This window comes from Gallinula chloropus (assembly GCF_964237585.1).
Source record: "Gallinula chloropus genome assembly, chromosome: 5".
NCBI lineage: Eukaryota > Metazoa > Chordata > Aves > Gruiformes > Rallidae > Gallinula > Gallinula chloropus.
In genome coordinates, this window is record NC_140090.1 from 12,545,210 (window position 1) to 12,572,731 (window position 27,522).

Here is a 27,522-nt window from a genome sequence, read left to right on the forward strand (position 1 = left end):
ATCCCCTCATTGTTGTCTTCCTGAGAAGGACTTTGCAAGTGATGAATGAGGGTCCCGGCTTTGTAAAGCACGTGGGCAGCTCTGACGATGAAGCAATGCCACAGTTCATGTTTAGCCAGCTTCACTGGGGATTTTAGTGGGGTTTTTTTTCCCAATTGCTGTGGAAATCTGAAGGCCCCACAACACCTTCTTCTATTTGACAGGTTTATCACCCAGGTTAACATGAAAGACTAGTGTAAAGCCAGCTATCAACATGTAAAACCCTGGCCAGATCTGTCAACATCTGGGGCCAGAACATCTCTTAAATGCTGTTTTAAAATTATATCACAATAACAAATGTAGTGATAATGAAATGCAGAGTCTAGTACCATCCAAAATTCAGCAGCTGTGGTATTTGCCATGAAGCTGAACTCCCAGGCTTAAGCTGCTGGTGCTTAAAAGTGTCTCTTGTAGCTAGGCAAAGAAATCCAACACAGAGAGGAGGAGATGATTCTTCTGTGTGTGACCCTGGTTGAAACTGCCCTTTAAGCACCCCAAACTGTGGCTCTTCCTTCTGTGCTACTCCCAGCTGTAATACACCTTCAGTTTTTTCTGTCCCAAGCAGAAGCCAAGGTGGTGGCTGCCAGAGATGGTGGGGTGGGCATCTCCAGGAGCACAGCCACCTGCTCATCCAGTCCTTGCAGACCCAGCAACATAGGTCTGCGTGCTGGTTTTTGCAATATTCTGGAATGACAAACTAGTTTTGAAGCCATGGGTGACTAACTCCCCCAATGGCCCTTCACCACCAGTTAGGGGAGAGCTTTTCTGAAAGGTCTGAAGTTAATCACTATTTAATCATCTGAACTTTATTCAATCATCTTTTCTTTCTTTTCATTTTCTCCCCAGTTAATTCAACGTGAGGAATCGCAGCTGTTCATTGAAGAGTTGGGAAGACCTTGACCAAATAGCCCTTTCTTTCCTCCCTGCCCATCAGTCTCCAGCCTCCTTGCACAGCATCTCAGGCCAAAGCCAGGGAAAACTACTCCTTTCACTCTCTGACATTTCACTTTCACAACAAAACTCACATCCAGCTCACTGCTCAGGAAAATCATGTTTTCCACCAAGGGAAGCTGTGCCCAAGGCTGCCTTGACCAGCCCCATTGGGTTTCCAGAGAGGAACCTGTTCCCCCTGCCGCCAAGCTTCTGCCTCCAAGCCATCTCTGACAGCACACAGCAGCTGCATCTGAGCCAGTCCCATGCAGACATTCATCTTCTGGAATCCTTCAAAAGTCCTCTCCTGAAATCGTGGAGCTGTGGGGAAAGGGAGGGGGAAGAGAGATGCAAGTCCCTTGAGCTGTGCAGAGCGGCTTGCTAGCTAAAGGTGTTCCACTACCTCAGAAACAAGATGGAAATTTAAGGGTCCCACAGCCAAGAAGTTGCTCTGCCAAGTTGGAAATCTCATTTTTATGCTTATCTTATGCAAAGCTGGGGAGTAGCACTGGCCATACTTACAACCTGATAAGGGAAAAAACATGTTGAATAACAGCCAGCCCAACTGAAGGGAAATTTACTGCACACAAAAAAACTTCACCAGAAAGCATCCTTCAGAAAAACAGGCACATACACATACTTCCAGAGGGAAGCCAAATGCCTGCAATCCCATCAAGGCTTGTGCAGCAGCATACCTACAAATCCCCACCAGCTCATTACTGTCCCTTAGCAGAAGATGGTTTCTGTAGGGCAGCCTCCAAAACAGCTGGTGTGAGCTTTCCTCAGTCTGCTCCAGGGCAAATTCCACCAACAGCTGAGACTCCATTCAGGGACAAGAGAAGCTGGTCAGGCAGCAGGCTGCTATTTCTTTATAGAGGTTCACATAGCTTTGCATATACTATCACTATTTTGGCTTCTCCCTCTGATCCTAAATCAGTCCTGAGGAATAAGTAATGGTCTCATATTATGTGTTAAAGCTGTGCATGGCTCCATCTCCAACCTTACTGTATAGAAGAACAGCTCAGAGACCTCAACACTCCACAGAATCAGGTCCTAAATCTTTGAACTAGTCTTGAGTCCACCTGAAAGCGATGAAAGGAATCCAAGGATGGGGTTGTGGCTCTAAAATTGGAGAGCTGCTATGCCAAACATGCTATTGTGCCACCTTCTCCAGCTACAGCAGGGGTAGCTCTCCACGACAGCCCCCAGCTCACTCCTGGCTGGTTGGCAGCATGCCCAATGGAAATCCCTCCAACCTGCCCCTGCATTGCAGATAAGTGGGTCCCATCAGCAAAGCTTCATGACTACAGAAGGGTGATACCAGCAACCAAGCAGGGAGATCAGAGGGGGCAAAGCTCCCAACAGGTGATGATGAGCCGGTGAGAAGAAGAAACTGTGTCAGCTGGAAGGGGAATGTGAACAGAGCCTTACGCTCACTCCCTCAGGCAAACAGTTCCCTGGAGGGGCTGCAGGAGCAGCCCCCAGCCTCATGTTAGCACTGTATTTATAGCAATTGCCTTACTGTTCATAACCTTCCCAACTATGAATTGCAAATTTTCTTCCCCCCTGGCATTATGGCAATGGTTTGGAACATGGAGATTTTTGGAAAGGGGCAATTTGGCATCAGGAGTCTAAAAAGCAGATACAGATGACATCCTAAATGTATCTTTTATGACTTTGGAATGATTCTGTTAAATTAAGCTCAGAGTGGTGACAGCTTCTGGTAGTGCCGCCAGTAAGGAAATAAAACGTAAAAATCAAGAGGTTCTTGGGCATATGAAGCCTTCAGTTCCATGTCCTCTGGACACCTCACTTTCCCTCATGCCATTTTGAGCTGTGATGCACCAAGTACTTCGCAAGAAAAACGCTCCAATAATTTTCAATTGTCTCTTCACCACATATGCCCTCGAACCCCAACATACTCCCAAATTCAGGGTTTATAAAAAAATTAAATGCTCCAATAATTCTAAATTGTGCCTGTTCAGTGTTACTGGAGCCTGTCCATTCCTTCAATTTGGGGATTTTTATTTTGTTGGGGGAGGGGAGAAAGGGAAGAAATGCTTTCTATTTGTGCTTCAAATTGGAAGCTGGTCAAGCAGCATCACAGCAGAATGATTCAGCAGCCCCCGAGCTGATTCGCATTGTATCATAAAACAGGATTAGGAAAACAACAATGCCTGGAGGAGAAAGAATCCACACAAAGAATCACGGCAGGAGAACAATACCAGAAAGGAGCAGAGGGAATAATTCTCACTTGGCTTCTGAGGAGCAGGTCGAATGACCTAAGAGGTGGCTTTCAATGCCTTTCATTCCCTGCTGTGTCGTGGGGCTCAGCCACCCAGATCCAGCCACCACGGCTCAGCAAACGGCTCTGTATCGACTGAACCTCACTAAGTGCTTCTGTGTGCACACCCACAGCCTGGAGCCATTTATCCCACACCACGGTCGCCTCTGGCACAAGACTCAGATGCTATCTCACAGCAGGCAGGAACTTATACAGAACTAGCAGTGGAAGTTCATGACCATCTAGGATATCAGGAAGCAAAGAGAAGAACCTGAGACTGCGAGTTTTCTGGTTATAAACCAAAAAGTGGGGTTTTCTCAGCCTTAACTCAAGATGACTCACATCAAAGTAGCAGAGATGTCAAGCTAAGTGTGTTCCCTAGCATCATGCTGAACAAGAATGGCATTAAACGTGTTTCATGATCTCCTGAACCCAAGCATCAGCAACCTCCCACGACCAACCTGAAGATCCCACTGACAAATTTGTAATTTAGGCCATACCTGTTACAACTGCAGCCTTGGAGCGACAGAGGAAGGCAGGGACTCTTCCCAGGAGTTTTACTAGATCAGCAATGGTTGAATTACTTCTATGCACAACATGAAACCACAGCTTCATGCAAGCAAGGAAAAGCAGATCATTATATCACAACTCTGATACAATAGCTACATCCAAAGTTTGGTAGAGAAAGACAAAAGCAGGGAGGAAAGCAAAAAAACACCAATTCTCCTATGCCATGGTCTCTTGAAGACTGGGAAAAAAAATGACAAAGTGGATCCTTGTTTAACTCACTGCAGGATGCCTGGAATTTTATAGGAACTGCAGCAATGTGTGTCCCAGTGGGGAATAACTGAAGCATGAGATAAGAAATCAGCCATAACCTAACTTGCAGTGGCAAGTGCTGTAAAAGGAAATGCCCAATAAAGGCTTAATATATAGGAAGATGGCAAATAACTGCCTGGATTTCTGAAATAAGAAGGCGTAAACCAATTCTTTAATCAAGTCTAATCAACCACCACCATCAGTTGCTAAAAACTTCTAGGAAAAAATGGGTATCAGAGCGATGGCAGCATGCATATCTTCTTCAGTAGTGCTCTGGGAATATTTTAGCCTGCACAATTTAATTCCCTGTTATTACTTCTGAGCCTAGGGGCGAAAGTCATAAATCAGGACCATTCATAACATGCAATAATGGGGTGAAACGCTCATAAGAAGAGTTACATGATGAAATCCTTTGGGATTGTATAACACTTCCAGTCCTTGATGATAGCATTAAAAAGTCTTCTGTTGGTAACATCTATTCTTCCCTAATTCCTATACTGGGTTTTCATTCTTTTCTCCCAACATCTCCAAATTTTGCTGTCGTGTGGCATTTCTTCCACCCTTCCTCCCTGCTGCCTTAACTATATGTTTAAAACAAAATCATAGGAGAACATTCCATGGTTAAAAAGATAGGCAGGTTTAAAATTACACTGTATTTACTTATAAGGGCTTTTAATACCAGAGGAGCTTTCCCAGGGAGTTTTGCTCTGATTTCAGGACCCCCATTGTTTTTATAGAAGGCTATTTGGTCCCCTTTAGAAGGTGGCTACATTTTCAGTAATAAAGACTGCAATGCTATAAAGTAAAATAACACTGTCCCCCCTCCCATTGACTGAGTTAAAAAAAAAATCCCAGGCCATGATGTGTTAGAGCTTTGTTTTCTGAGTAACGAGACTAATCATGTTTCCTCTGCTCGGGGTCTCTCTCTTCTCTTCCTTTTCTTCTAGGTCCTCTGGATCCACACTGACATAGAAATATCCCATGATGGAGAAAATAATGCACACAGCAAAGAGCAGAACAGTGAACAAGACAAATTCAGCCCACTAGGAAAGAAAAGAGAAGAACAGGTCAGGGGACCCCAGACTCCCATGATTTCTCTGCACTTCCATGTGATTTTTAAAGAGCTGGGTGACAATTACTTTCCAGTAATTCCAACCTTCCAAGATTGCTCACAAGACAGAAACATCCTCATCATGTGTTCTGGTAAACTTATTTACACATAGTGTAATTAGGAATACATGATATCCCTTGAAACAAAACAGTTAAATTGAGCTAGTTTCATTAAAAACTTTTTTTGCTGATCTCTCCTGACTGGAATATACCTGCCTGGGCTTTCAGCACCCAAGAGGCTGTTGGGAAAGGCAGTTCCATGCTAGCCAGAAACAAGCCCCAGTTCACCCTTTAATGCCATCATCCCAGAAGTCAGATGGCCTGAACTAACCAGGTTCTGCACCACAAGCTCTCTGTGCAAGCCCTACATCTCAGGGGTGCCACAGGCAGAGGGCTCTGAGGGAGTCCCATGCAAGATCCTTGAGGAGGCTGCCTGCCGGCTGGGCTTGCAAGCTGCTTTGGGTAGCAACTGCAGTGAGTGGCTGGCATCAAGTAAAGCTCCAGCTCCAAATACAGCCTGCTTGCCTAAAGCTGAACTCTAGCAGTGCACAACATTATTTATTGCTGCTGGGATGCTCAAGGAAAGCCACTGTTCCAGAGGGCATTGCTGCTGAGGGCAAAGCGGAGCCCTGGCTGGGAGGCAGCTCAGTGCAGGATGCCATCGCTCCCTTGCAGGAGCCTGGAGCTGTGTGGAGAAGCTGCGTCTTCAGGACATGGACATCCAGAAGCACCATCCAGGGCCTGTTTTAAAGCATTACCTCTGTTTTAAGAGCAGAGCCATACCTGTGCCATTGGTGCAGCCTGGGCAACAACAAGCACAAGGGTATTCCCAACAGCCACCGTGAGCAGCCAACCTGCTTGCAGCACCGACTTCATGCTGGCTGGAGACTGAAAAGAGAAGGGTCTGATCAGTGGGTATCATGCAGTGCCTTTCTGCCCTGGTTCACCCTTGTGATGTCCTGTCCAGTGCAGGTGTTCCTGGGCTCAGCCTAGGAGGAGATGGAATTTCCTCTGCAGAGTGGTTAATCTCAACATCTGCATACAAGCAGCTTTTGAAAGAGGAGGACACAAGAAGGAGGAGGAGATGCTGTTGTTGCAAATCTGGATCCTGATCATCTCCAAACTGTATCATCTAAAACTGTAAAATCAAGAAGTCCAGGGAGACACAACTCCTGCAACTTGGAGTATGGTGCCATGTAGCTTTGGAAAAGGGACTGTATCTTGATGTTAAACTTCTTGCTGATGACAAATTTTCCACATTCCAGGACAGATCATATTAATCACCTTCATTAACAAACGTCTGCACTTTATTCCTAGAATAAATTTGAGCACCCTCAGCTTTTTGATCTTGCAATGTTTCAGTCCTCTCTTCTCATAAACCTTCTCCCCAGACAACACAGCATATCACAATCAACTCACCCCTCGCATACTCACTATACCTTTGCCTTTCTATCACGGGTAAGTATGTACCACAATATATGGCAGAGGGAGAAAAACCTGATATAACAATATTCAGAGCTTACACATTAAAATACACTTCTATGCAGTTATGTTCTATGTTCTCAGCTCTACCAGAAAAGAAGTTACCTGAGTACAATTGAAACCAGTTATCTTCAGAGTATGAATTAATTTAGCTTGAGGGGACCCAGCAAGCACTGTTATAATCCCACTTCTAGCTGAAGCACAGGTAACATTGTCAGTAAGTGTCATGCCAAAAGATGTACTGTAAGTCAATGGCAGATGCAGGAATAAATCCTAAAGAATAATTGTAAGCCCATTATCCTTAAGGATTATCAGGAGTACCTGAGAGTAGGAGAAGGCCAGACCCGTAATGGAGAACATCACCTCCCCAGCAGATATTAATAAATATTGTGGTAACTGCCAAGCCATATGGACATTGTTGGCTTTGATGTCTTCTGACTTCCACGTCTTAACAGCACCTCCAGAAACCTATCAGGAGAGTAAAGGTACATTGATTAGCTGCTCAAAGATCAGATCCTTCTTAGCCTGGATTCCAACAGCAAATTTACCAAAATTAAGTTTTAAGTAAAGGTAGAAGCAAAGTTCTGCCCTGGAAGAAAAACTCTGTGTGTCACATCCCTGCCACTTCCAAGCCTGGCTGACTCTTACCACACAGGGCAGAGGTGAGAGGACAGAAGCATCCCATCTCATTCACGTGCTACAAGAGTCACATGAGTTATCACAAACAAACAACTTGCCTTCTGTAGCGGGGTTGGAAAAAGCACGTGTGGTACTTTTGCAGAGCCTATGACCTGCTGCCATTCCCAAGGCCAGAAGAGGACAAGAGGATAAATGCTCACTGAAATGCTGCTCCCATTTCATCAGCACTGAACAGCTACCATACGATAACAATGACACCCTAATAAATCCATTTCAGGCACAGCAAGCGTGGCAGAGACTGCCCCATATCAGATGTATTCAGAGAGTAATGGTAGCTGTATATCTAATTGTTATTGTTTGCTTTCCCAGGTGTAATTAATACATAACAATGCACAGAGGCTCAGAGGCAGAGAGATTTGACTAGCAGCCAGGAAAACACTGGGCTGAAATGACTTCAGGCAGAAAACCCCATGTTTAAGGAGAGTACTCAGGAAAATACAAGGGATGTTTACGATACGTATTTAATCACCATGCAGGGAGGCAAATCAAGAGACTGTATTTTAGCAGGCTAAAAGGGGTGAGAGGAGAGCTGTGCACTGTTCTTTAGCCCATAAAGAAATGTCACAAGCACCATACTGTAACTGCACACCAAGGAAGGCTGGGTAGAAGGCAGCATTCTCATGATTTAAGTATCACAGTCGCGCCGCATTAGCAGACTAATATATTGCATCTTGGTTCTTCTATGGAGCACTCCTGGCAGAGGAGCAGAGCTCAGCACAAATCACTTCAATGATTAAAAATTATCTTGGCCTGCAGCAAAGTAACTCTCTACAGAAGAGGAAACCACAGAGAAAGAGATGGAAAAACAGAGGGTCAAAAAGATTAAAGGACTAGCACAGGGTCCAGAAGCGCTGGGGGCTGAGGCACAGAGCTACCCTTTAGCAGCCATGGCTACAGCAGGGGTTTTTGTAGATGGGACCACAAACTGGAATCCCTGCCCTCAGTGACATGAGACACATCTACTTCATCTGGCCCTGACTCAATTGTGTTATCAGAGGCTCTGGGGCAATCTTAGCTCAACATGACCCCGCAATGTGCACTCTCATCCTGGAAAGCCAACTGTACCTCGGGCGGCATCAAAAGAAGCATGACCAGCAGGTCAAGGGAAGTGATTCCCCCCCTCTACTCTGCTCCCATGAGACTTAACCTAAAGTATTGTATCCAGTTCTGGGGTCCTCAGTACAAGAAAGACATGGACCTGTTGGAGTGATTTCACAAAGGTGGTCAGAGGGCTGGAGCACCTCTCCTATGAAGACAGGCTGAGAGAGTTGGGCTTGTTCAGCCTGGAGAAGAGAAGGCTCCAGGGAGACATATTGCAGCCTTCCAGTACCAGAAGGGGCTACAGGAAAGAGGAAGAAGGACTCTTTATCAGGCACTGTAGTAACATGACAAGGGGCAACGGCCTTACGCTGAAGGAGGGTAGATTTAGATGAGATATTAGGAAGAAACTCTTCCCTGTGAGTGCGGTGATGCCCTGGCACAGGTTGCCCAGAGAAGCTGCGGCTGCCCCATCCCTGGAAGTGCTCAAGGTCAGGTTGGATGGGGCTTTGGGCAGCCTGGGCTAGTGGAGGGTGTCCCTGCCCATGGCAGGGGGTTGGAGCTAGATGGACACTGGGATCCCTTCCAACCCAAACCACTCTGTGATAACCTCCTCTAAATTAACGTGACTTCCTTTCAGAGAGGCTCTGAGGCATGTTCTCTGCAGGAGAAAACCCTAAATATTTTCTGCAGATGCAGAGATGGCTCACAGTGAAATTCTCTGTGTTCAGCAGCAGAGCATGATGGGGTCTCCATCATCAAAGGTCACAGCCTCATCTCTTTCATCATCACCTCAACACACAAAATACAGTCAAGGCTACAAAGAGGTACACTGCTAGCTGAAGAAAGGCTATCCTGGGAAACTGGGCAGGGAGACTAGAAAGAGGAACTAGGCAAGCACTGAGAGACATCTGAACTTTGCAGTGAAGAGAAGCATGCAGCAGTAGTGACTTATATGTTCAATAGTAAGCTGTCTAAGCTGATGACAGATCAGTGTTCAAAAGGCCAAGTTGTATGGGGCTTTGGGCAACCTGGGCTACTGGAGGGAGTCCCTGTCCATTTCACGTGTTTGGAACTAGATGATCTTTAAGGCCCTTTTCAACCCCTACCACTCTATGATTATAGCATTCTTCACACAGCTTGTCTACTGTGTTTCTCATCTGGGGAAAGAGGCTTGCAACCATGGAGGAAGGGTCTGGCTAACATCACTTCAAACGTGTATGTGCTTTGTATTAATAAATCCCTGCACTCACAGATGGCAGCATCTGCCTGTTCCCTCCAGGACCACGCATCCCACTCCAGCTACTGGAGTTAAAAAAAAAAGCAGGTGCTTTGCAGCTACATTTCCTCCCCCATGCATTTGGACTCTGAAGACATGAACAGCTCCCATTAATTGCCCAACAGGGAGATGTTACTGCCAGGGAGTAGCTGACAGCGTTTTGCTCTGCTCATCGCAAGACAGTAGTCAAAGTCCCAGAGGGCATCTTTGCAGTGTGTCCTGTCAGACCTGGTTTGTCTGTGTGCCTGTGCAGTGGAAAGGTTAAAATGGGAACTAAGCTGATCACGTTCATATCTCTGGCTCCTGCCAGCTGAACTAGGGTTGGAGCAGCATGCCTAAGAGGCTGGCAAGCAGGGAAAGGAATCCACCCTCTCAGCCATGCTCACACCCCATCAAGGATGGGTTGTTCATGCCTTGACTTCACACCAGGCTTCAAACAAGCTGTACAGACAGTGAGAGGAGGCAAAACAGATGCACAATCTCACCAACCTCCTCCTACAACACTTTGTCTCTCTTTCCCCCCTGCATAACCTTGGAAGATCAGCCTTTAGACAGTACGTTAAATGTCTGTTTCTGAAGAGATTTTAAAGTGTGAGGTACCACCAAGTACAGTATCGTAAAGGCCATGAGCAGAGTCCGCTCTTGGCAGACTGTAATAGCTCTTTGCAGTGTGCTGGATCAGTGTTATCTGAACATGGATAGCATGAGACCAGCACAAATCACAGATGATGACTTTCCATGAAGAATTTCCATCAAGGAAAAGATCTTTGTTGAAATCTGACACAATCACAACGTAAGGTTGAATGAGTACACACACACCTTGGCTGGTGCCAAAACCTTTTAGTGGCCCTTGCAAAATGGACTACCTTCAGATGGCTACTGCCCAGGTCTCACAGGGTGGAGAAAGCAAGCAAGAGTCACAAACATAAGAACAAAAGCACTGCCAGAGGCTAGAACAGGAGCTGGTTACCATCACAGGCACACTTACGTTAGTTATCACAATGGTGTATGATGCGCCGAAGTCGAGCAGCCCTAGCTCCAGGTTGAATTCTCCCATTTCAGTTATGCATTTTCCATTATTATATCTAGACACAATGATGAAGTACAGCATTTCCCAGTTAGTCCCACAGACAAAGAGCACAGAGCAGAGCTATCAAACATGCCCCTACAACGGAGCATGGAGAATGTATGATGTAAAGATGTGATCACATTTATATCAGATGGTCACTAGAGTTCTTGTCATCTTTTCCCTCCAGGAGCACTTAGGCACTGACTGGAGTTCACCTAGTGACCTGGGCTATTGCTAGCATTTTTACAAGGTTTCTCCTTCTTCCTAGCACTGATTTCCACCCCCTCAGGTTTATTTTCCTTCCAAACCTTTCCCTGTTCCTTCAGGAACTGTGGGCCAGACACGTTAGCCAGGCTCAGCAGCCTCCAGGAAATCAGAGATATGCACCCACACGCCACTTTGTTTCCTTTCAATAGAGCAAATTAGCCTTCATATTTGTTCTTTTGATTTTGGATGTGTGAGATGGCACAGAGGCTCAGCAGCATTGCCACAACGACTGTTGCATCCTACTAAATTGCAGCAATAAATATTTTGGATGGAGCTGATGCAGAGAAAAGCCATGAAGCTTGTTTTGAAACACTGCAAATGCCAGAAATACCCTACAGGAGCCAACTCCATTGCTGCCAAACCATGGCCATATGGAGCCCCTGTCTAACAAGCCCAGCCTGCAAAGCCACATACTGTTACTTGACGTTACTACCCCACATACCAATGCTTTGTAGCATGGAATATGAATTGGCCTTTTCCTGAGAGCACCTTAATGCTAAGAGCTTCACCAGGAATCACCTTACTCTGCTGACAGATGCATAGGAACAGCTATTCTCTTCCCTCCAGACCCCCACATAATGTGAATAAAAGCTCAGAGAAAGTTAGGTGTTGTACCTGGACTTCTTCAAAGGCTTTTTGGATTTCTAAAACTCCTCTGACCTGACTCTGAGAAAACTCAGATTACAGCCTTAATTAGAATGTCATTATACTCATGTCATGGGAATAAAGTTTCCAAGCTATGTCCCTACTGATTTTACCTTACAAAAGCAGTGACAGCCACAGGAAGGGAGCTATCCCAGATACTGGAGGCTGAATCTATTCAACTGCATATTTCCCCCAGAGATACTGATTTGCTGTCCTTTGGCTTGGACACTTTGCAGACCAAATGCATGGTGCTTCTGCACACACACGACTGGCCCAGAACACCTGCTCTGCTCTTTACAAACATCTGCCCCCACAGCCAAATGTCAAGACAATAGCAATGCAGGTTTTGCTACTCGCCCAAGAAAAGCCCCATCAGATCCAGGGAAATGCCTCAGCAAGGACCTTCAGCACAGCAAGGGAAACTTACTGGTCCCTCTCTAGCAGCGAGTACTCTGAGGCACTGTAATTCTTCTGAACAGCAATGAACCGTTTGCTGTCGATGGTGAGGTTGACATCTTGGCTCAAACCATTAATGAATCTGCAAAGAAAACATATTTCATTGGGTTGGCAGACAAGGCAGGAGAAGCCTAATATCAGACACTTTAGAAGCAGCTCACTCTCTCTCCCAAAGCATCCTGTAACTCCAGGAGGGTATGACTGCCTTATATTCTCCTGATTCGTTACCCACTTTTTCAATACAAGACCAGTTTTTCTTGCTGGTTAAATTTACCCTCTTACTCTCTTACTATGAAAAGTGATCCTCACTTTGTGTGGGTTTAGACTTCCAGGATATCTCAGAGACCTTCAAGGATTGTTCCACAGCTGTTTGAGAGGACAGAGCCCCAGCCCACCCACAGGACTGTGAAGAGATACTGCTCTCCTCTTACTGTCAACACAGGCTTTCAGACAAAGGAGTTGATCATTGTTTTATACTATCTACAGTTTTTAGGGTGGGGTTTTTTTTTTGGTTGGGTTTTAGTTATTAGGGTTGGGGTTTTTTTTAATTAAAGCTTGGAATCCTCATTTTTTTCCTCTGCTGCTTCTGCATCTTTTTTCCATCTGCTGCTTGTGTATTTCCGCTACCTCACATAGGTCTGGTGGTGTGGCGCTGGAGGTAAGTGTGGTGTCAGTGAGATGGCAGCTCAGCACAGACCAGCACAGGACTGTTCATGGACAGGCTCAAATTTGGACAGCAGACTAGCTGCTTAAGGAGAGCCCAGTGCCCAGAAGAATTGTTTACAAGGATGTAAAATTGTTGTTGTATTAAATTTAGTAGGCATTTGTGCATGACGTGGGGTGAGATAAATTAACATCATGGGTTGGCCAGTTCATGGAGGACAAATGACAACATCTCCTTCCCAGATTGCTTCTCCCCTTTCTTTCCCAAAGAGGTGGAATGCAGTGAGATCAATGTACCACTCTGCCAAGGGAGGAGATCTTTTATGTTGCCATCTCAGCCCAGACTATCACAGGCTGTAAGCAGCAATAACGCTCAGCTCTGCATGGCAAGTGTGCGAGGTGACATGCTGTCAAGCCTCAGCTGACACCCGAGTCTTGCACTTGAGAAGTGTGGACTAGATTCCAACCTGAGAACATCTGGGTTATGTTACATACAGTTTGCATGAGGCAAAAGCAGTTTCCCCCACCCCACCACCTCAAAACCCTCAAAAAAACCCCTCTTCCTACCTAACAGCTGCCAAACCGTTCTCTGGCTTTGCTTCCAAGTCTGTAATCTAAAGAGGGGAAGAGAAAAAAATCCAAACATATTTATTAATGCTGCCTTATAAATAATGTGTAGCAGAAAATACTAGTGTCTGTGGAGTTGTATAGGATGTGTTGCAAAGCACTCAGAAATCAGCCCGACTCTCACATAAGCTTTACAACAGGCCACAGAAGTGAAGTCCTGGTACAGTGAAGCCAGTGGCAAAATTTCAGCTCCACCAAGGGCTTAAGATTAGATCATACCTTATTTTTTTCTCCTCATCTCCTGTGTAACAAAGGCTACAGTTTCAGCCAGTCACCCTTCTACTGAGGCATGTAACACCCTCCTAAAAAGTATTTGTCTTGATCTGAAGATAGCAAGAGAACATCATCCACATTAGCCTCTTTCAGTGATTAATTACAATTAAACATGAGTACCCTACGAAACCTGCAACCACCTAACTTTGAGACCTTGGTTCTTGGCATGCTCATAGACTTGACAGAAGCATAAAGCCAAGAGAAACCATTAGGTTACTTCTCTGATCATCATGTATCACTCATGTTTTCTCTGACCCTCAATACTCAAGAGATTAAACTGTTGTATGGTGCAGGCAGAGAGCAGAAGAGACCAAGATGTGTTGAGCTTGCTTGTTCTCAGACTCTGCAGAGATGGCCTCTTGGTTGGCCACATTGGGGAGCGAGAGTGTCTCTCCTGGAGATCACAGCTAGAACATCAGCTCAATAGTTAACATGATCCACATTGATTTGGGGAGACCCTATTTTGTGCACGATGCTGAAAAAAGACAATAAAAGACAGGCCTGCCCCGAAGACTGTCTATCAGACAAAAGGAATACAGAGCAAGGTTCTTGGCTGGTAGAAATACACAGTTGTGCCACACCCACATACTCTGGCAGGACAATTTTATGGGAAAGCCAGTTTCAATCTGCTCTGCCCAGAGACAGAACCCAGGCATGCCAAGAGGGACTGAAACCTACCTTCAGAAACTGGTTTTATCTAAAAACTTTCCAGTCCTTTCTCCACACTTTATTCCTGATGTTAAACTATGAGCTTAGGCGACCAAGGATCCAGAATTTCAGTATACCTATAAAATGTCTATTGTGCTTCAGTGTGATATGCTGATCCACAAATAACGTATGCCCTAAATAATAAATAGCCACAGTGACTAATAAATGTTAGAGAGCACATAATAAACAACAACATCGTGTTTTTATGTGGGAGACACATGGGGTTTAACACTCTAGCCTGTTGTAGACAGGCCAGCCAAATTACTACTTGTTTTCATCAATGATTCCCCAAAGCTCTCAAATTCATTTCCTGCCCACTCAACAGCCCACAGAGGGGATAGAACCAATTTCAGATTAGCTCCTCCCAGGACAACACGCCCACCTGAGCGAGGGGGCCAGATTTAGCAGCCAGGGAGGCTGGCACAGGCTATTCCAGGGCAAACCCTGCAGCACAGCAGGGATGCTGGGATGCTGGCATTGCCTTCCTTGTGTGGCAATGCTGGAAAAGAGAGTGCCAGTTACCACACTGTTTTCCACACCTTCCTTACCTACAGCTGAGAGTGACAGGTCAATAGCATCACCCAACAGTACTGCTGTTGCCCATGCCAGGGCAGGCACTGATTTAAGTACAGGCTAGGTAGTTAGGGCAGCACAGAGAGGTCCTGAAACTCAGAGATTGCTTCGCTCCACCCTTCGCTCACAGGCTTTCTCTGCTTCAGGACTGCATGAAAATCAGTGTGCAAGTATCCACTTCTTAAGGCAGCAGCACAAAGTCATCAGGGTCACAGGGAAATTTAACAACACTGTGTGATAACGAGCCCCAGGCTCAACATCATAAAGCAGGCAAAAAACCCCCAATGTCATGAAAAATAAATTCTTAAACCTCCTCCTTTTTAAGAACAGTTATGTGATTTCTACTATACAACACTGAATGCAACCCTGCAAGGTAGGAGGCTGAGGAACTGCGAAGAGAATCAATATTTTAGCACAAGGACAGTTTCTGATGCCTTTTTCAGACAGACGTACACACACAACTGCCACAATGTGCAGTAACACCATACATTTCAAGAGAGCTTCCTGGGATACAGCTGCATGTAAAAGATATCAGAATCCAGCCCTGTACATCCCACAGGCCCCTCTGATTGTTCTGGCAACACACAAAAGTCCAAACGCAGACGGCTCTGCTGCAGAGCCTGAAATGAGCTTAATCATTTATTCTGCTCAGCAAAACAAATGGGCCTTCTGTGCATTTTCACTAAACACTTGCAATAACTAAACCCAAAATCATTCCTCTGATGCTTTTATTCCATACCCAGCCCCAGAGCCTCTTTAACATCTTTGCTTTATAGAATCATCTTTTGGGGAAAATCTCTGGCGCTCTGTTTCCTTAGCTTTCTCAGGCTCAGCTGCCTAGCAGGCATGACTCTGCTCTCCCACTGCAGCATTCACTGGATTAAAGTGTGCCCAGCAACTCTCAGATGCCATAACGCCTCTATTAATCAACCAGCAGAAATGTGTACGGATCCAGCGCCGCTAGCTAAGAAGTCAGGTTTAGAGCAATCAGACAGACACTGCAACTGAGCAAATGAATTAATGAGCCCATTACCCCATTGTATCATCACAGCCATTGAATTAATACTGTATTTACACTTCACTCCCACACTCACTAAGCGGCTTGATAGGCTTCCTTCTGCCTCAAAAACAATTAAGCTGTACACTGATTTTTCCTTCACGGTATAGTTGAAAGCAAGAGACGATCCTTGATGTTGCAGGGTGAAGCGAAGGCTCTGTTGCTCTCCATTCAATATTAATTTTGAGTACTCAGCTGGGTTCTGTGGAAAAAGCAGACTTGGTTATACTCTTTATTCAGAAGGGAACGGATCTGGCTCTTTCCCCAAGTGCAACCCTGTCTTCAAGGGAGCCTGTAAAGATTGGTGAGCGGTCAGAGCTGCCCTCTACAGCCCTATGTTGACCTGTAGGCTTTGGCTGGTCAAGCCAGACCTCAGTGTAGCATCCTTTGCCAGATACAACCCAAAGGCCAGGGTGCACCTTCTGCTCATAGAGCTACCCTTTCCCCTGACCCTGCTCTGCCCTGATGGGATCACATCTAAAGCATGGCGGGCAGCTGGTGGCCAATGCACTCACATCCCAAACTAGCCTGTCCTGTAAAGTAATCTGGAAGCTGAAATCAGAAACAAGCCAGTGTCCATACCCAGTAAACTGCCTCCATGTTTCTTTCTTCCTTCACAGTTAAATGCTTCTAAGGTGCCATCCAGATCCCAGCAGCAATGCCTGGCCTGAGCACCAAGAGATGCAAGGTGAATGTCCCTCCAAGCTCGTCTCAGGACAATTATCCTTTATTCCTAATTAAAGGTTAAGGTAGCTAGCCATTTCCTCATTTGCAATGGAAATATGTCTCTATACTCTCCATTTCTGTCTCATCAACAGAGATAACATGCTCCATTTTTAAAGCCATTCCCGTAGACTTCTAAGGCAAGTGGAGGAGAACAAGCTCCACCGCCTGTGGGCCTTATTAGATAGTGCCCAAAAAGCAGCCCACTCTTTCTTCAATGTGACACAGGTCAGACCTTCCAGACCCACATATACACTTACCTGAAAAGCCTCCACAGGTTGCTGAAATAAGTCCTGGTCCTGGATTGTCACTTGAACAGGGTCTTTTGCCAAATTCAGGACCCGAATTAAACTTTCTCCTGGGACAAGTCGAGGCATATCAGTTTCCTAATTAAAATAAAAGGCTTTAAGTGCCATCTGTAAGTTTTATTAGCACTTTAATATCTCTTTTATTTTTAGCCATAATAGTCTTCCTCTCTCTAATGACACTTTTCCATCCCTTCCTCATCAGAAGTTTCACTGAGAGAAAACTGAACATAAATCTTATTTAGGGAGGTTTTCTCATAGTAGCTCAATAGCTAACCTATCGTTCCTCCCAAAAACTGCTCTTCACACCGCTAAGTGTCCAGGCTACACAAGTGTTGGGCAGGTAGAACAAAGTTGCTGCTTCTATTATACAGCTCCCTAGTGCCTTGATTTAACTAACTGCCATATGAGAATGGAAAAAAAGGTGCTTAGCTTTCAAAAGCAGTGACCAGAATAATTATTTCCCACTGCAGTCAGTGACTGGGAAAAAAATTAGGCCAGAAGCAAAGCACATTTGAAAACCCCCATCCAGCTCCATGTCTGTAATCGGTGCTTTTGCATCACTTGACACCATGCTATCTAACAGCTGACTGTATAGATACTATTCCCTGTTTTCTGAGACAGGCTGGACGATGCCTCCAGCACAGATGTATCTCTTTCTGTCAGGAATCATTTTCTAGAAATAGTACTTCAATCAGCGTCAGCCTTGTACTACCTGCAGATCCAAAATGAATATGTTTTTTTTTTTAAAAAACCCTCCTCTTTTTCTCACTTTATTTTCAAGTAGCTGCCAGCAATACTTCAGAGCTATTAATTTTTTTCTATCACATCCCATAATTTGGGTACTGCAGACAGGGCAGCCTGAACCTAACTCAGCAGGGAGACATGCTGTCAGAGAAGATAGGGTGATGGAGATTTCCCTGTACCTATATGCTTCTCTGGACCAACAGGCCAGTTAATGGCAGCCAGCAAATCCCATTACTGTGGCTTTTTGCCTGCACCACCCACAGCCAAGCCAGGGTGGTCCATCCTATCCCTATCTTTGCTAGAGCTTTTAGTGGCAAAATTTCCATGTACAGGCAGGGAGGAACATCTAACTCACCTTGTCTCTGCCCAGAGGAGCCACCCACAGCCAGAGCAGACTTACAGTGCTTGGCCAGAGCTGCTGGTGGTGGCAATGAGAGCATTTCTGGGCTCACATAAAGAGATTAGGAAAAGGAGCTGAACCCACAAAGTCTCGTTTCAGAGGAAGACTTGTCAGTGGATTCACTCGAGGAACCAGCAGCTGTTAATCCAGGGCTGCGTGCCTGCCACTCTAACAGAACATTTTAAGTATATCTGGAAGCTTTAAACATTAATCCTACAGTAACTTTCAGGAGCCAAAGGTCAGTGAAAGTCTGCACAAGACTGCTCACAGGCCAGAAACAAATGGTACAAATCTGCTGGGGCTAATATCAGATTTACAACAGATTTGCTGCCACCCAGTCTGGGGATGCCTGGCAGCCCCTGGAGCCTGTGGCTACAGAAGTGCCTGCAGTCACCTGCCTCACTGGACAAGTGATTTGGAGTGTAAAAACCACATCCCCACCCTAAAGTAAGGAAGGAATTAAATTTAAAAAACCAAACCACCACAGTCATACAAAAAGCCAAACAAAAATAAAATATAGGCAAGCTACAGCAAGAAATAGGAGAGAGAGCAGACTACCTTTTGGAAATTAATCACTAGCATTAACTAGATGTCTGTCAAGCACTGGGACGATGGAAATCTAGAATATAGACCAAGACAGATGACCGGCACAGCAAAACTGCAAAGACTAGAAAGAGACAGGGATAAAGAGAGGGGAAAGTAGACAAAGTAAGAATTATCATTAGCACCTGGATCAGTATGCTTAATTGCAAAGAACACATTAAAAATTATCATCAAGGAACACGATGGTTAAAAGGATTATCTATCGGGCATCAGTAAAAACAAGCCAGGGAAAGAAAGTATTTCTGAGGAATCCCTTGGGCTGTACTTACATTTATTTTGATTTCTACAATGGCTGCAAGTCCAAACGCCATCCCTGCAAGGATCATACCTGTTGCCATTTTCCTAATAGGTCTATGGAGCAAACGAAAGAGGCACTATTAAGAAAAAAGGGTAATTTAAATTATAGAATACCATTCCTCAGAGCCAAAGATGTGCCAAAACCATGTAATAAACCGCCCAACAGGTGGCACTGGGGATGACATGCTGTTTAAATTGCCAATCATTTAACTTAAAGCTATTCTATTATTCTGTATGAGGCCAGCACTGAGGCCAATTAAAACCGATATGCCATGAAGAAAAGCTCTTTGCTTGCAAGTTTCATATTATCTCACTCCTAGCTCTTCTAGTGGGAATAGCTCATGGCATTATGTTAACCTGTGATGTTGGAAGGAGCACTAGAAATGATATATCTTCAAGTCCCTTTTGGGAAAGGCAGAAGAAAAGTAGCAAGCTATTTAGCAGCAGGAATGAGGAGAAGGAAAAAAAAATGTATAGTTTGTGTCATCAATGTTTCTGACCATCTGTGGCATCATTCTGGGTTACTTCTCATGCCAATACATTTACATTTCTAGAGAATAAAGAGCTTCTGAACTCAGAGCAAAACTACTGCAACTCTACCAGAATTACATGAGAAATCTGATATAAAGCTGAATAAAAAAGGTCCAGAACAGTGGGTCCAAACTGAGCATGGAGTTGGTGAGATCTGAAACAAAGCTGGTTCTAGATAACAGTGGTGTCCACTCTGTAATGGTCTGGATTCACAGTCCAGATACACTGGGTTGAGGGAAACCCAGATTAGGAGCCCATGTTCAGTCTCCCAGTTACATGCCCTGGAGAGAGAAAACATTTCCTTGTAACAAAAGATTGGGCTTGAGTCTCAGTGCTGCATTGGGAGTTTGCAGCACAGAGTTTTGCAGGCACAGAGGCTCCCCACAAGCTATAGTGTTCCCACAGGCATTTCGACATCTAAACAGGATAGGAACCTGTTAGAATCCCACATCCTGCAGACAGACATGGCATGGCATTCCATGCTGGGCCATGTGGGAGTCTGTGCTGCTGGGGGAACCAGTCCCTGAGCCAGTCATCAGGCAGGAAGCTTTCTGCTGAGTTGGGGCCCAGTGCAAGGCACAGGCTCACAGTGGGGCAGCATGGAGAAGCACAGCTTCTGATGTATGTCCTCTGAAGGGCACCATCACAGGGCTGGACAATGTCTTCAATATTGCTTTAGGTGCAAATAATTGAGCATGAGAGGATAGGGTCAGCAGGGTAAAGGGGTAAGTTTCTGAGGCTCCTTCTATCCCCATTTTATGTTGCTTTGTCTATGCAGCATTTTAGTGTGGGTTAGGAACAGGCTTTTCAAGCCAGTCTCCCACTCATAGCCCCTTCCCACACTGCGGTTCGTGTCAAGAAGTGGTGCTGGAGCATGGAAACTTGACTCCTGCTAAAGGACATCATTCCACAGAGGCAGACTATGGCTACTCTGAAGTAAAATCCCCAAAATGCATAAAGTGAGTCTCAGAACTGCTCCTATTACACTGTGCTTCTTGCTAACACACACTGGGAGCACATGGAAATTCCCTCAGGTACTCATTGGTTCAGATGCTTATGTGGGATCTGCTCTCACACCACATGGAGCCCACATGGGACAGTGAATTCAGCCCCACAGGACCTTTAAGGGGGAGAATTATTTTAGGGTGATATAGGAAACAAGGTGAGGAACCTGTTGATCAAATGCAAGGAGGGACTTGTTCCTATTTGCTTTCAGGGAAAATCTGTACAGAGATCCAACATCACTGAATTTTCCCCTCGGGAATTTCCAGGACCCCTGGAAGAGGGTGATGCTGCCTACTGGGGCTGAAGCAGAGGCATGTACTGGGAAGGGTGAATGGAAACTTGTGTTTCTTCTCTGTAAAAGCTATTGTGCACACTTGCTGCAAGCAAATAAGAACTGAGGCATCTGCACTGTCTCCATATACTTACGTGAAATTAAATTTGCACATGTTTATCAGGGGGTAGAGCCCAAGGTCAAAAATTGGGATGAAGACAAGAATAAGAAGTGGATTTAAGAACTGCAATACAAAAGAATGGGAGTTTAGTGACTAGAAAGCAACTTTCTGTAATTAAACTCATAAAGCACTGTCCTCCAGAAATAATTCCATTACAGAAAGGACATGAACAAACACTTAAAAACCTCCTTTTAAAATATAATCATAGTTTGCACTCCAATGGCTTCTGCTATTTAGTTTTCACAGGCACGAATATGTTTTGTTCACATCCTCCCCTCCAAGGGGTATGCAAGCATCACCAGCCCAGTTTCCCCAAAGAGAGAACTGAAGCATTACATTTTTTAAAAGTACAAAACCCACTGACAATAGAAGCAGGTGACCTTCAGCGCTGTGGTGGGACCTTACAACAAATCAGCAATAATGGAAACATCATGGGACTTCAGCAAAACCCCAGAGGAACTGGCACTATTGGCAATTTCTCACACTTTTACACAGCTTGGTAATCCCCCAGGAACTACATTTCTCCTGGGAGGACCAGAGCTTGTCTGGCAGCCAGCAGTGGCAAAGCAGGAAAATAGAGTGTGCTGGAGAACAAGCAGAGAGAGATGCTGATTCGGTTTTGAAGGAAAATTTCAGGGAACGGAACAGCTTTGAATTTCTCCGGAGCTGCTCAGCGTAGGAATTGTAATCAACTGTGACAGCACAGCACTGTTTTGGAGCCTTCACATTTTCATCTGCCCTGCAGGAAGGAAGGAAACATATTCCAGGTACAGGCTCATCCCAGAGCAGGGACATGTTAAAAGGAGATGCAGCTCGTACCCTCCACATACCAGCACTAGTTCAAGAACTATTAACGGCAGCTTTATCTTCCCACAGCTCTGCGCTATTCTGCAGAACTCAACCTCCATGTTAGGACATCTTTAGGGTCTTCTGAACCCCAAGACTAAGCTTTCAAAGCAGCTAGCGAGCAACAAGGCAAAGTCCACACCACAGTAGTGCAGTTACCTTCAAAAGGAGCAGAGAAAGGCCACCGGTCCCATAAGAAAAATAAAAATGAGAGGGAAGAAGAAAATACATTTCTAAGAGTTATTTCCTACCCTATAGTATCCTTTACCTGCATTTGGTCAGGCTGGAGGACATATATTCCCTGTAAGAAAAAGAAATTCCAAGTGAGTCATGAACACTGTAACTGCATATGGCAAACAGACAAGCAGTCCCACCAGACCTTAGGCACAAAGGGTGGTGTCCTCAAACGCCTTATGTTGGCTTAACAGCTGGTATGGTGCTCTCAACAATTGCTGTCTAAGGACACAGTGTTTAATGAGAACCATTTGGCTGAAAGAACCTTGGTATGTGGGAGCTGGGACACAGCCTCTGAGAGGTGCTGTGTCCATCTTTCAGACTGGCTGAGCCATCAACTAGGTGAGTGGGGAGGAATGGGCATGTTAGTGTGCCAGTTGGGATTTGGTCTTAAAGCTTCCTCCCTCCTTGCTTCTGTAGTGGAAAAAGCCCAAATCCTGCAAATGAGTGCTCTCAAGCTTCAGAACCCTGTGAGCTCTGCTAGCATTACTCCCAAACATCCCTAAAGGATAAGAAAAGACCATGCCCAAGCCGGTGGGCTACACAAACACCTCTTCCCAACACCTCTTTCCTCTTCCCATTGGCCCAGGGCACCAAATGGGCTTTGGTTAACTGTTCAGCTGTGTTCAGCTGAGCCAAGAGTCCTCAAGGCTGTACGAGGTGTCTCACCCTGGCATCATTGTACCCACCCCCTACAACAGGGTCAACAGATCCCAGGCCCCAAAAGGGACTGATGTGCTGTCTCCAGGGAGGGGCTGGTGTTTGTCTGAACTCCACACAATGCTTTGCATTTGAAACTAAGATGAAGATAAAAGCGTAGGGGGGAATTAGGCAGGAAGACCAATGGCATCTTGGCTTGTATCAAAAACAGTGTGGCCAGTAGGTCTAGGGAAGTAACTGTGCCCCTGTACTTGGTATTGGTGAGGCCACACCTTGAGTGCTGTCTGCAGTTCTGGGCTCCCCACCATAAGAAGGACATTGAGGTCCTCTAGCAAGTGCAGAGAAGGGCAACCAGGCTGGTGAAGGGGCTGGAGGGCAAATCCTGTGAGGAGCAGCTGAGGGAGCTGGGGCTGTTTAGCTTGGAGAAGAGGAGGCTGAGGGGAGACCTTATCACCACCTACAACTACCTGAAGGGAGGTTGTAGAGAGGTGGGCAATGGTCTCTTCAGCCAGGTGACAGGAGATAGGACAAGGGGAAATGGCATGAAGCTGTGCCAGGGCAGGTTTAGATTGGATATTAGAAAAAAATTTTTTACTGAAAGAGTTGTCAGGGCCTGGAACAGGCTGCCCAGGGAGGGGGTTGAGTCACCTTCCCTGGAGGTGTTCAAAAAAAGGGTAGGTGAGGTACTTAGGGATATGGTTTAGCTTAGGATGGGAATGGTTGGATTTGATGATCTTCAAAGGTCTCTTCCAACCTTGTGATTCTGTGATAAATAGTATATTTCCAAAAAAGCACTGTGGGAGTTTGTCTCCTGTCTGCCAGGCTTGTCCTAAGCCAAATCTGGAACAGCTGCCTGTTTCTGCTGGCAGCTGCCTCCTGGGAGAATGGAAACCATTGGTCATGGCAAAGGAGTCTTACAATTAAAATTATCAGGCAAATATCCCCTCCTGCTACTTTGTGCACACGATATAAATGCGCCATTGGGAAACGAGCCTGCAAATATTTAACATCTCACTAGATCATTTCCTGCTTAACTCCAGACTTCCTAGCTGAGCCCTTTGTCTGCAGAAGGGAAAAAACGTGGACTATTCCAAACATGAAGTTAATTCTCACCTTCGTGAGTCAGGACAACTCTTGGTGGAGAGACTGAAACACAAGCCAAATATCTATTCAAGTGGGTGTGACAAAAAAGCCCTGAATATGGCCTTCTCCACCAGGGAGAGTTTAATAAGTAACACCAGGGTGACTCTTCAACGTTCTGCTAATAGATCACTAAGTGCATGTGAGCAAAACAGCAGAGAACAAAGTTTTAGATACACATCACAAAGACTGCATGAACTTTCATTGGTTTGTCTGTCTGGGGTGAATAAATATAACCCAAGGTGAAGTCTTTTTCATGCCTCATTTGAATTAATTAAGCCTAATGAGTATCACATGCTAAGAGCCAAATTTTTAACAGGAGTGACATAGAAGAGCTCTAATATGGGGCTTTAAGTCAATTTTAAACTGGAAAATGGGCATTTACAATCTAAATTCTGATGTGCGCGTCCACAGGTAAGATCTAGATGGCTTCTTAAAACAAGTATGTCTGGAAACCAGCCCCATGCAGTGGCTTTTTTAGGCAGCCAGCTAATCCACATGTATCTGCCACTGCACCCTGCACCATTTGTCATTCGCATCTTTGAAGACCTTTAGAGCTACTAACTAATTAATTTTCATCACATCTCTACCCTATACACAAGATTCCTGCTGACTTTGAGAGACTTCATTAATGTATCACCAAGCAAGCCAGGGCAGCAACACACAACTACAATAGCTCTAGCTACACCATACAAGGGCTGCATGAACTTTCCCCAACTTCTCTGTCTCTAATGAGGATAGCAGGCTGGAAACCCTACCTGCTCAAGGTCACAGAGCGACCGGTTGCCAGTAGGTGAGCACTCCTGACCTTGCAGGCTGCTGATGGCTCCCCAGTCCTCGCTCCTTGCCAAGATGTGCTGTGATGAATTGAACATGGCTGCACAGAGCCTCTCGCTTCTAATCACCAGAAGTGCAAATCACCCAGACTCATCAAGCAGATGCTCTTAGTACTGCGAGGTGCCAGTCAAAAAGCAAAAGCAGGGATGTTACTATTAGTCTTAGCAGCCCTGGTGACATTAAGTACTTACAAAATCAGCATTCATTTTTGTGGCTTGCAAAGTCCACCTGGATCCCTAAGGAGAAAACAGACAGCTGTGAAGCCTTGGAGATCTTTTATGAGACTAGAAAACATGGGGATGCAGAACACAATGCAGGTCTTATTTCCCATTTATGCCTTCCCTACCCTGTGAACCCTGCCAGCAAGCAGGATGCATTCTTCCTTCTCACCCTCCGGTGCCAGACTCCCAGCAGGACTGCGAAGGGATGGGCAGCAGTGATGGCAGGTACTGTCTTAGCAAGCCCCTGGACACCTGGTAAGGCCTCTACATCTCCAGGATGCTTTGGTGATACCCTGGAAGGACAAGGGGGCAAACCCAGGCCAGCAGGCAGACCTGCAATGCTCCATACTGTACCTGCTGATCAAACAGGGCCCAGAACATCGGCAGCGGTATGAAGAGGAAGAGGACACGTGTCACCATTTTAACCTCCCCAATCAGCTGTTTCTATAAAGGGAACAGGCAGAAGGTGAGATGGGGTTGGAAAGTCAACAGGCGCCTTGAGCCCCAAAGCAGGAGGGCTCCTATTTCTCTCTGCATGGCAGTTATTCATTGCACTTCTTCCTGGTATTGCACTTATTTGCATTTCTGCATTTAAGTGCAGCACCTAAACTGTCCATTGAGGGTCAGGAGAGTACAGATGTGGGAAGGGACAGGACAAACAGCCTGTACATGGGAGGAGTGGTGTGGCCGGGCCAGCCTTAGTCTTCCTGTCTCCATCTGTCCATCTCCCTCCTCCCCCTCTCCAAATCTGCCAGCTAGAGCATCCCTTACCGAATATTTTTCCGATGCCCAGTCCAGCCAGTGATCTCTCTTTGGAATCTGATGGGAACGGTTTTTTATCCGGTTTTTAATAGCAAACTGGGGAGAGAAACAGGTGAATAATTCCTTTGTGGTGTATCCACCCTCCCCATCTCCAAAAATAAGCAGCACCAGATAATCATGGGGGTTTTGCTGGACACTTCCAAAATCCCAAATCAGATGCTTTATCACCAATTCTCTGCAGAGAAGTTTCTGTGACATTGGTTGATTAAAGGTATGATATGGAAAAGAACTGACTCATGGACTCTCGGAGGAAAAAGCTGACACTAGCCCCCCAAAGACTGTTTCATACTTGATTTAAAACCTGCTACATGATAAAGCTTTAAACATAATTTCTTCAGTTCTCTTCCACAAAGCAACTTTCAAATCGACTACAGTGCTGGGGAAGAAATGCCTCATTATCCAAAGCAATGTCAAATACAGAACTCCTGCTCCCTTTTCGGTCTGTAGACCTTTCTTTGCATATTCCTGGTCCACTCCTAGACCAGCTTTCAGGCTGGTTTCTCACTAGAGGAGAGATCAGTAACACTGAACTTGTAACTCCTTTGTGCTGTGTTTCCCAGTCACTGAGCACAGCCACCCCAGCAAATAGAGAGGCAGAGCTCACTTAGAAATCCTATCCTTAAATCTGGCCTGTTTTCCCACGGTAAATCTGTCACTAGGATTAACCTAGGTAAAAAGAAAACATCTGCTGTTAGCAACAGCTTCCTGAAAAAGAAATATCATTACCCACCTCATAATAAGAGACTATTTTTTCACATACTATATACATCACACACACTATGAAAAATAATTAAGGCTATAATGCAACTTCAGTGGATGTCTTTTCCTTTTACATGAACATGCTGAATGTGCATAATATGGCTGTGTACTACTGCTGTCTGCTGAACTGATACATGTCAGTAAACTACTCAGCTGAAAAAAGTTGATGCATCTGATACTCCAGGGGTTTCTGAATTTTCCTTTCAGTTTGATGGCCAACAGCATCTGTTGCTAGTGGATCTACTGACACCAAGTACTTCATGGAGCTATGGAAAAGACAATGGAAATGTTGAAAGAATAAACTGGGGCCTAAAATGTGTTGCTTATTCCTTACGGCTCATCAGCAAGATATCCAGGAGCAGCAGACAGAAGAGTTCCAAATGTCACCTCACCTTTCCCTTTGCACTGTTCTGACCTGCAGCTTCAGAGTCACACATGAAAAAGAGAGAATGGCACACACTTACGCCGATGCATTTGCACACTTCAAGTAAGACGTTCCCTTGTGGTGGTGTCTTTCTGTACAGTCCACTTCCAGCAATGAACACAACTGAAAAATATTATAATCCAAATGGGAATTCCCATGACTGAGGCTCGATCCTGCACTGGCTTCTCGGAAGGATTCCCCACCCTTCAACAGAAATTCAACAGAATTCAACAGAAATCCTCTGCCCTTGGGGCTTAATGGGATTGTACTTTTAACAAAGCAAAAATACAGGGCTCCTGTCATGCAAGAGGACTTCTGTCATGGAAGAAAATGCAACACCCTACAAGAGGCAGCGTGATCCCCAGGAGGTCACTGTCACCTTCTCATGATCGGCTCTGGCACAACAGGTACCTCCACATCTAATTCTCGCTGAGAATCAAAGCTCTGAAAATCCCAGTCTATGCCTTTTGTAGAATAAAGTTAAGATACAATCCACAC

The 27,522-nt window shown here is 45.3% G+C and overlaps 1 protein-coding gene across 1 annotated transcript in view; it reads right to left on the reverse strand.

Moving 5' to 3' along the window:
- Positions 1–4,623: 4,623 nt before the first annotated feature.
- The window catches only part of SLC15A2 (solute carrier family 15 member 2), a gene marked incomplete at its 5' end in the record, with an annotated part of 39,877 nt that continues 16,978 nt past the window's right edge, over positions 4,624–27,522 (reverse strand). The window contains 15 exons of the mRNA XM_084265356.1: positions 4,624–5,115; positions 5,966–6,070; positions 6,986–7,132; positions 10,669–10,765; positions 12,089–12,199; positions 13,348–13,394; positions 16,056–16,220; positions 17,002–17,127; positions 19,066–19,147; positions 21,056–21,144; positions 22,196–22,228; positions 24,990–25,034; positions 25,374–25,463; positions 25,791–25,877; positions 27,065–27,147. Of these exons, the coding sequence (XP_084121482.1) occupies positions 4,939–5,115; positions 5,966–6,070; positions 6,986–7,132; positions 10,669–10,765; positions 12,089–12,199; positions 13,348–13,394; positions 16,056–16,220; positions 17,002–17,127; positions 19,066–19,147; positions 21,056–21,144; positions 22,196–22,228; positions 24,990–25,034; positions 25,374–25,463; positions 25,791–25,877; positions 27,065–27,147 (1,484 nt within the window). The 3' untranslated portion in view covers positions 4,624–4,938. The remainder of the gene's footprint in view (positions 5,116–5,965; positions 6,071–6,985; positions 7,133–10,668; positions 10,766–12,088; positions 12,200–13,347; positions 13,395–16,055; positions 16,221–17,001; positions 17,128–19,065; positions 19,148–21,055; positions 21,145–22,195; positions 22,229–24,989; positions 25,035–25,373; positions 25,464–25,790; positions 25,878–27,064; positions 27,148–27,522) is intronic.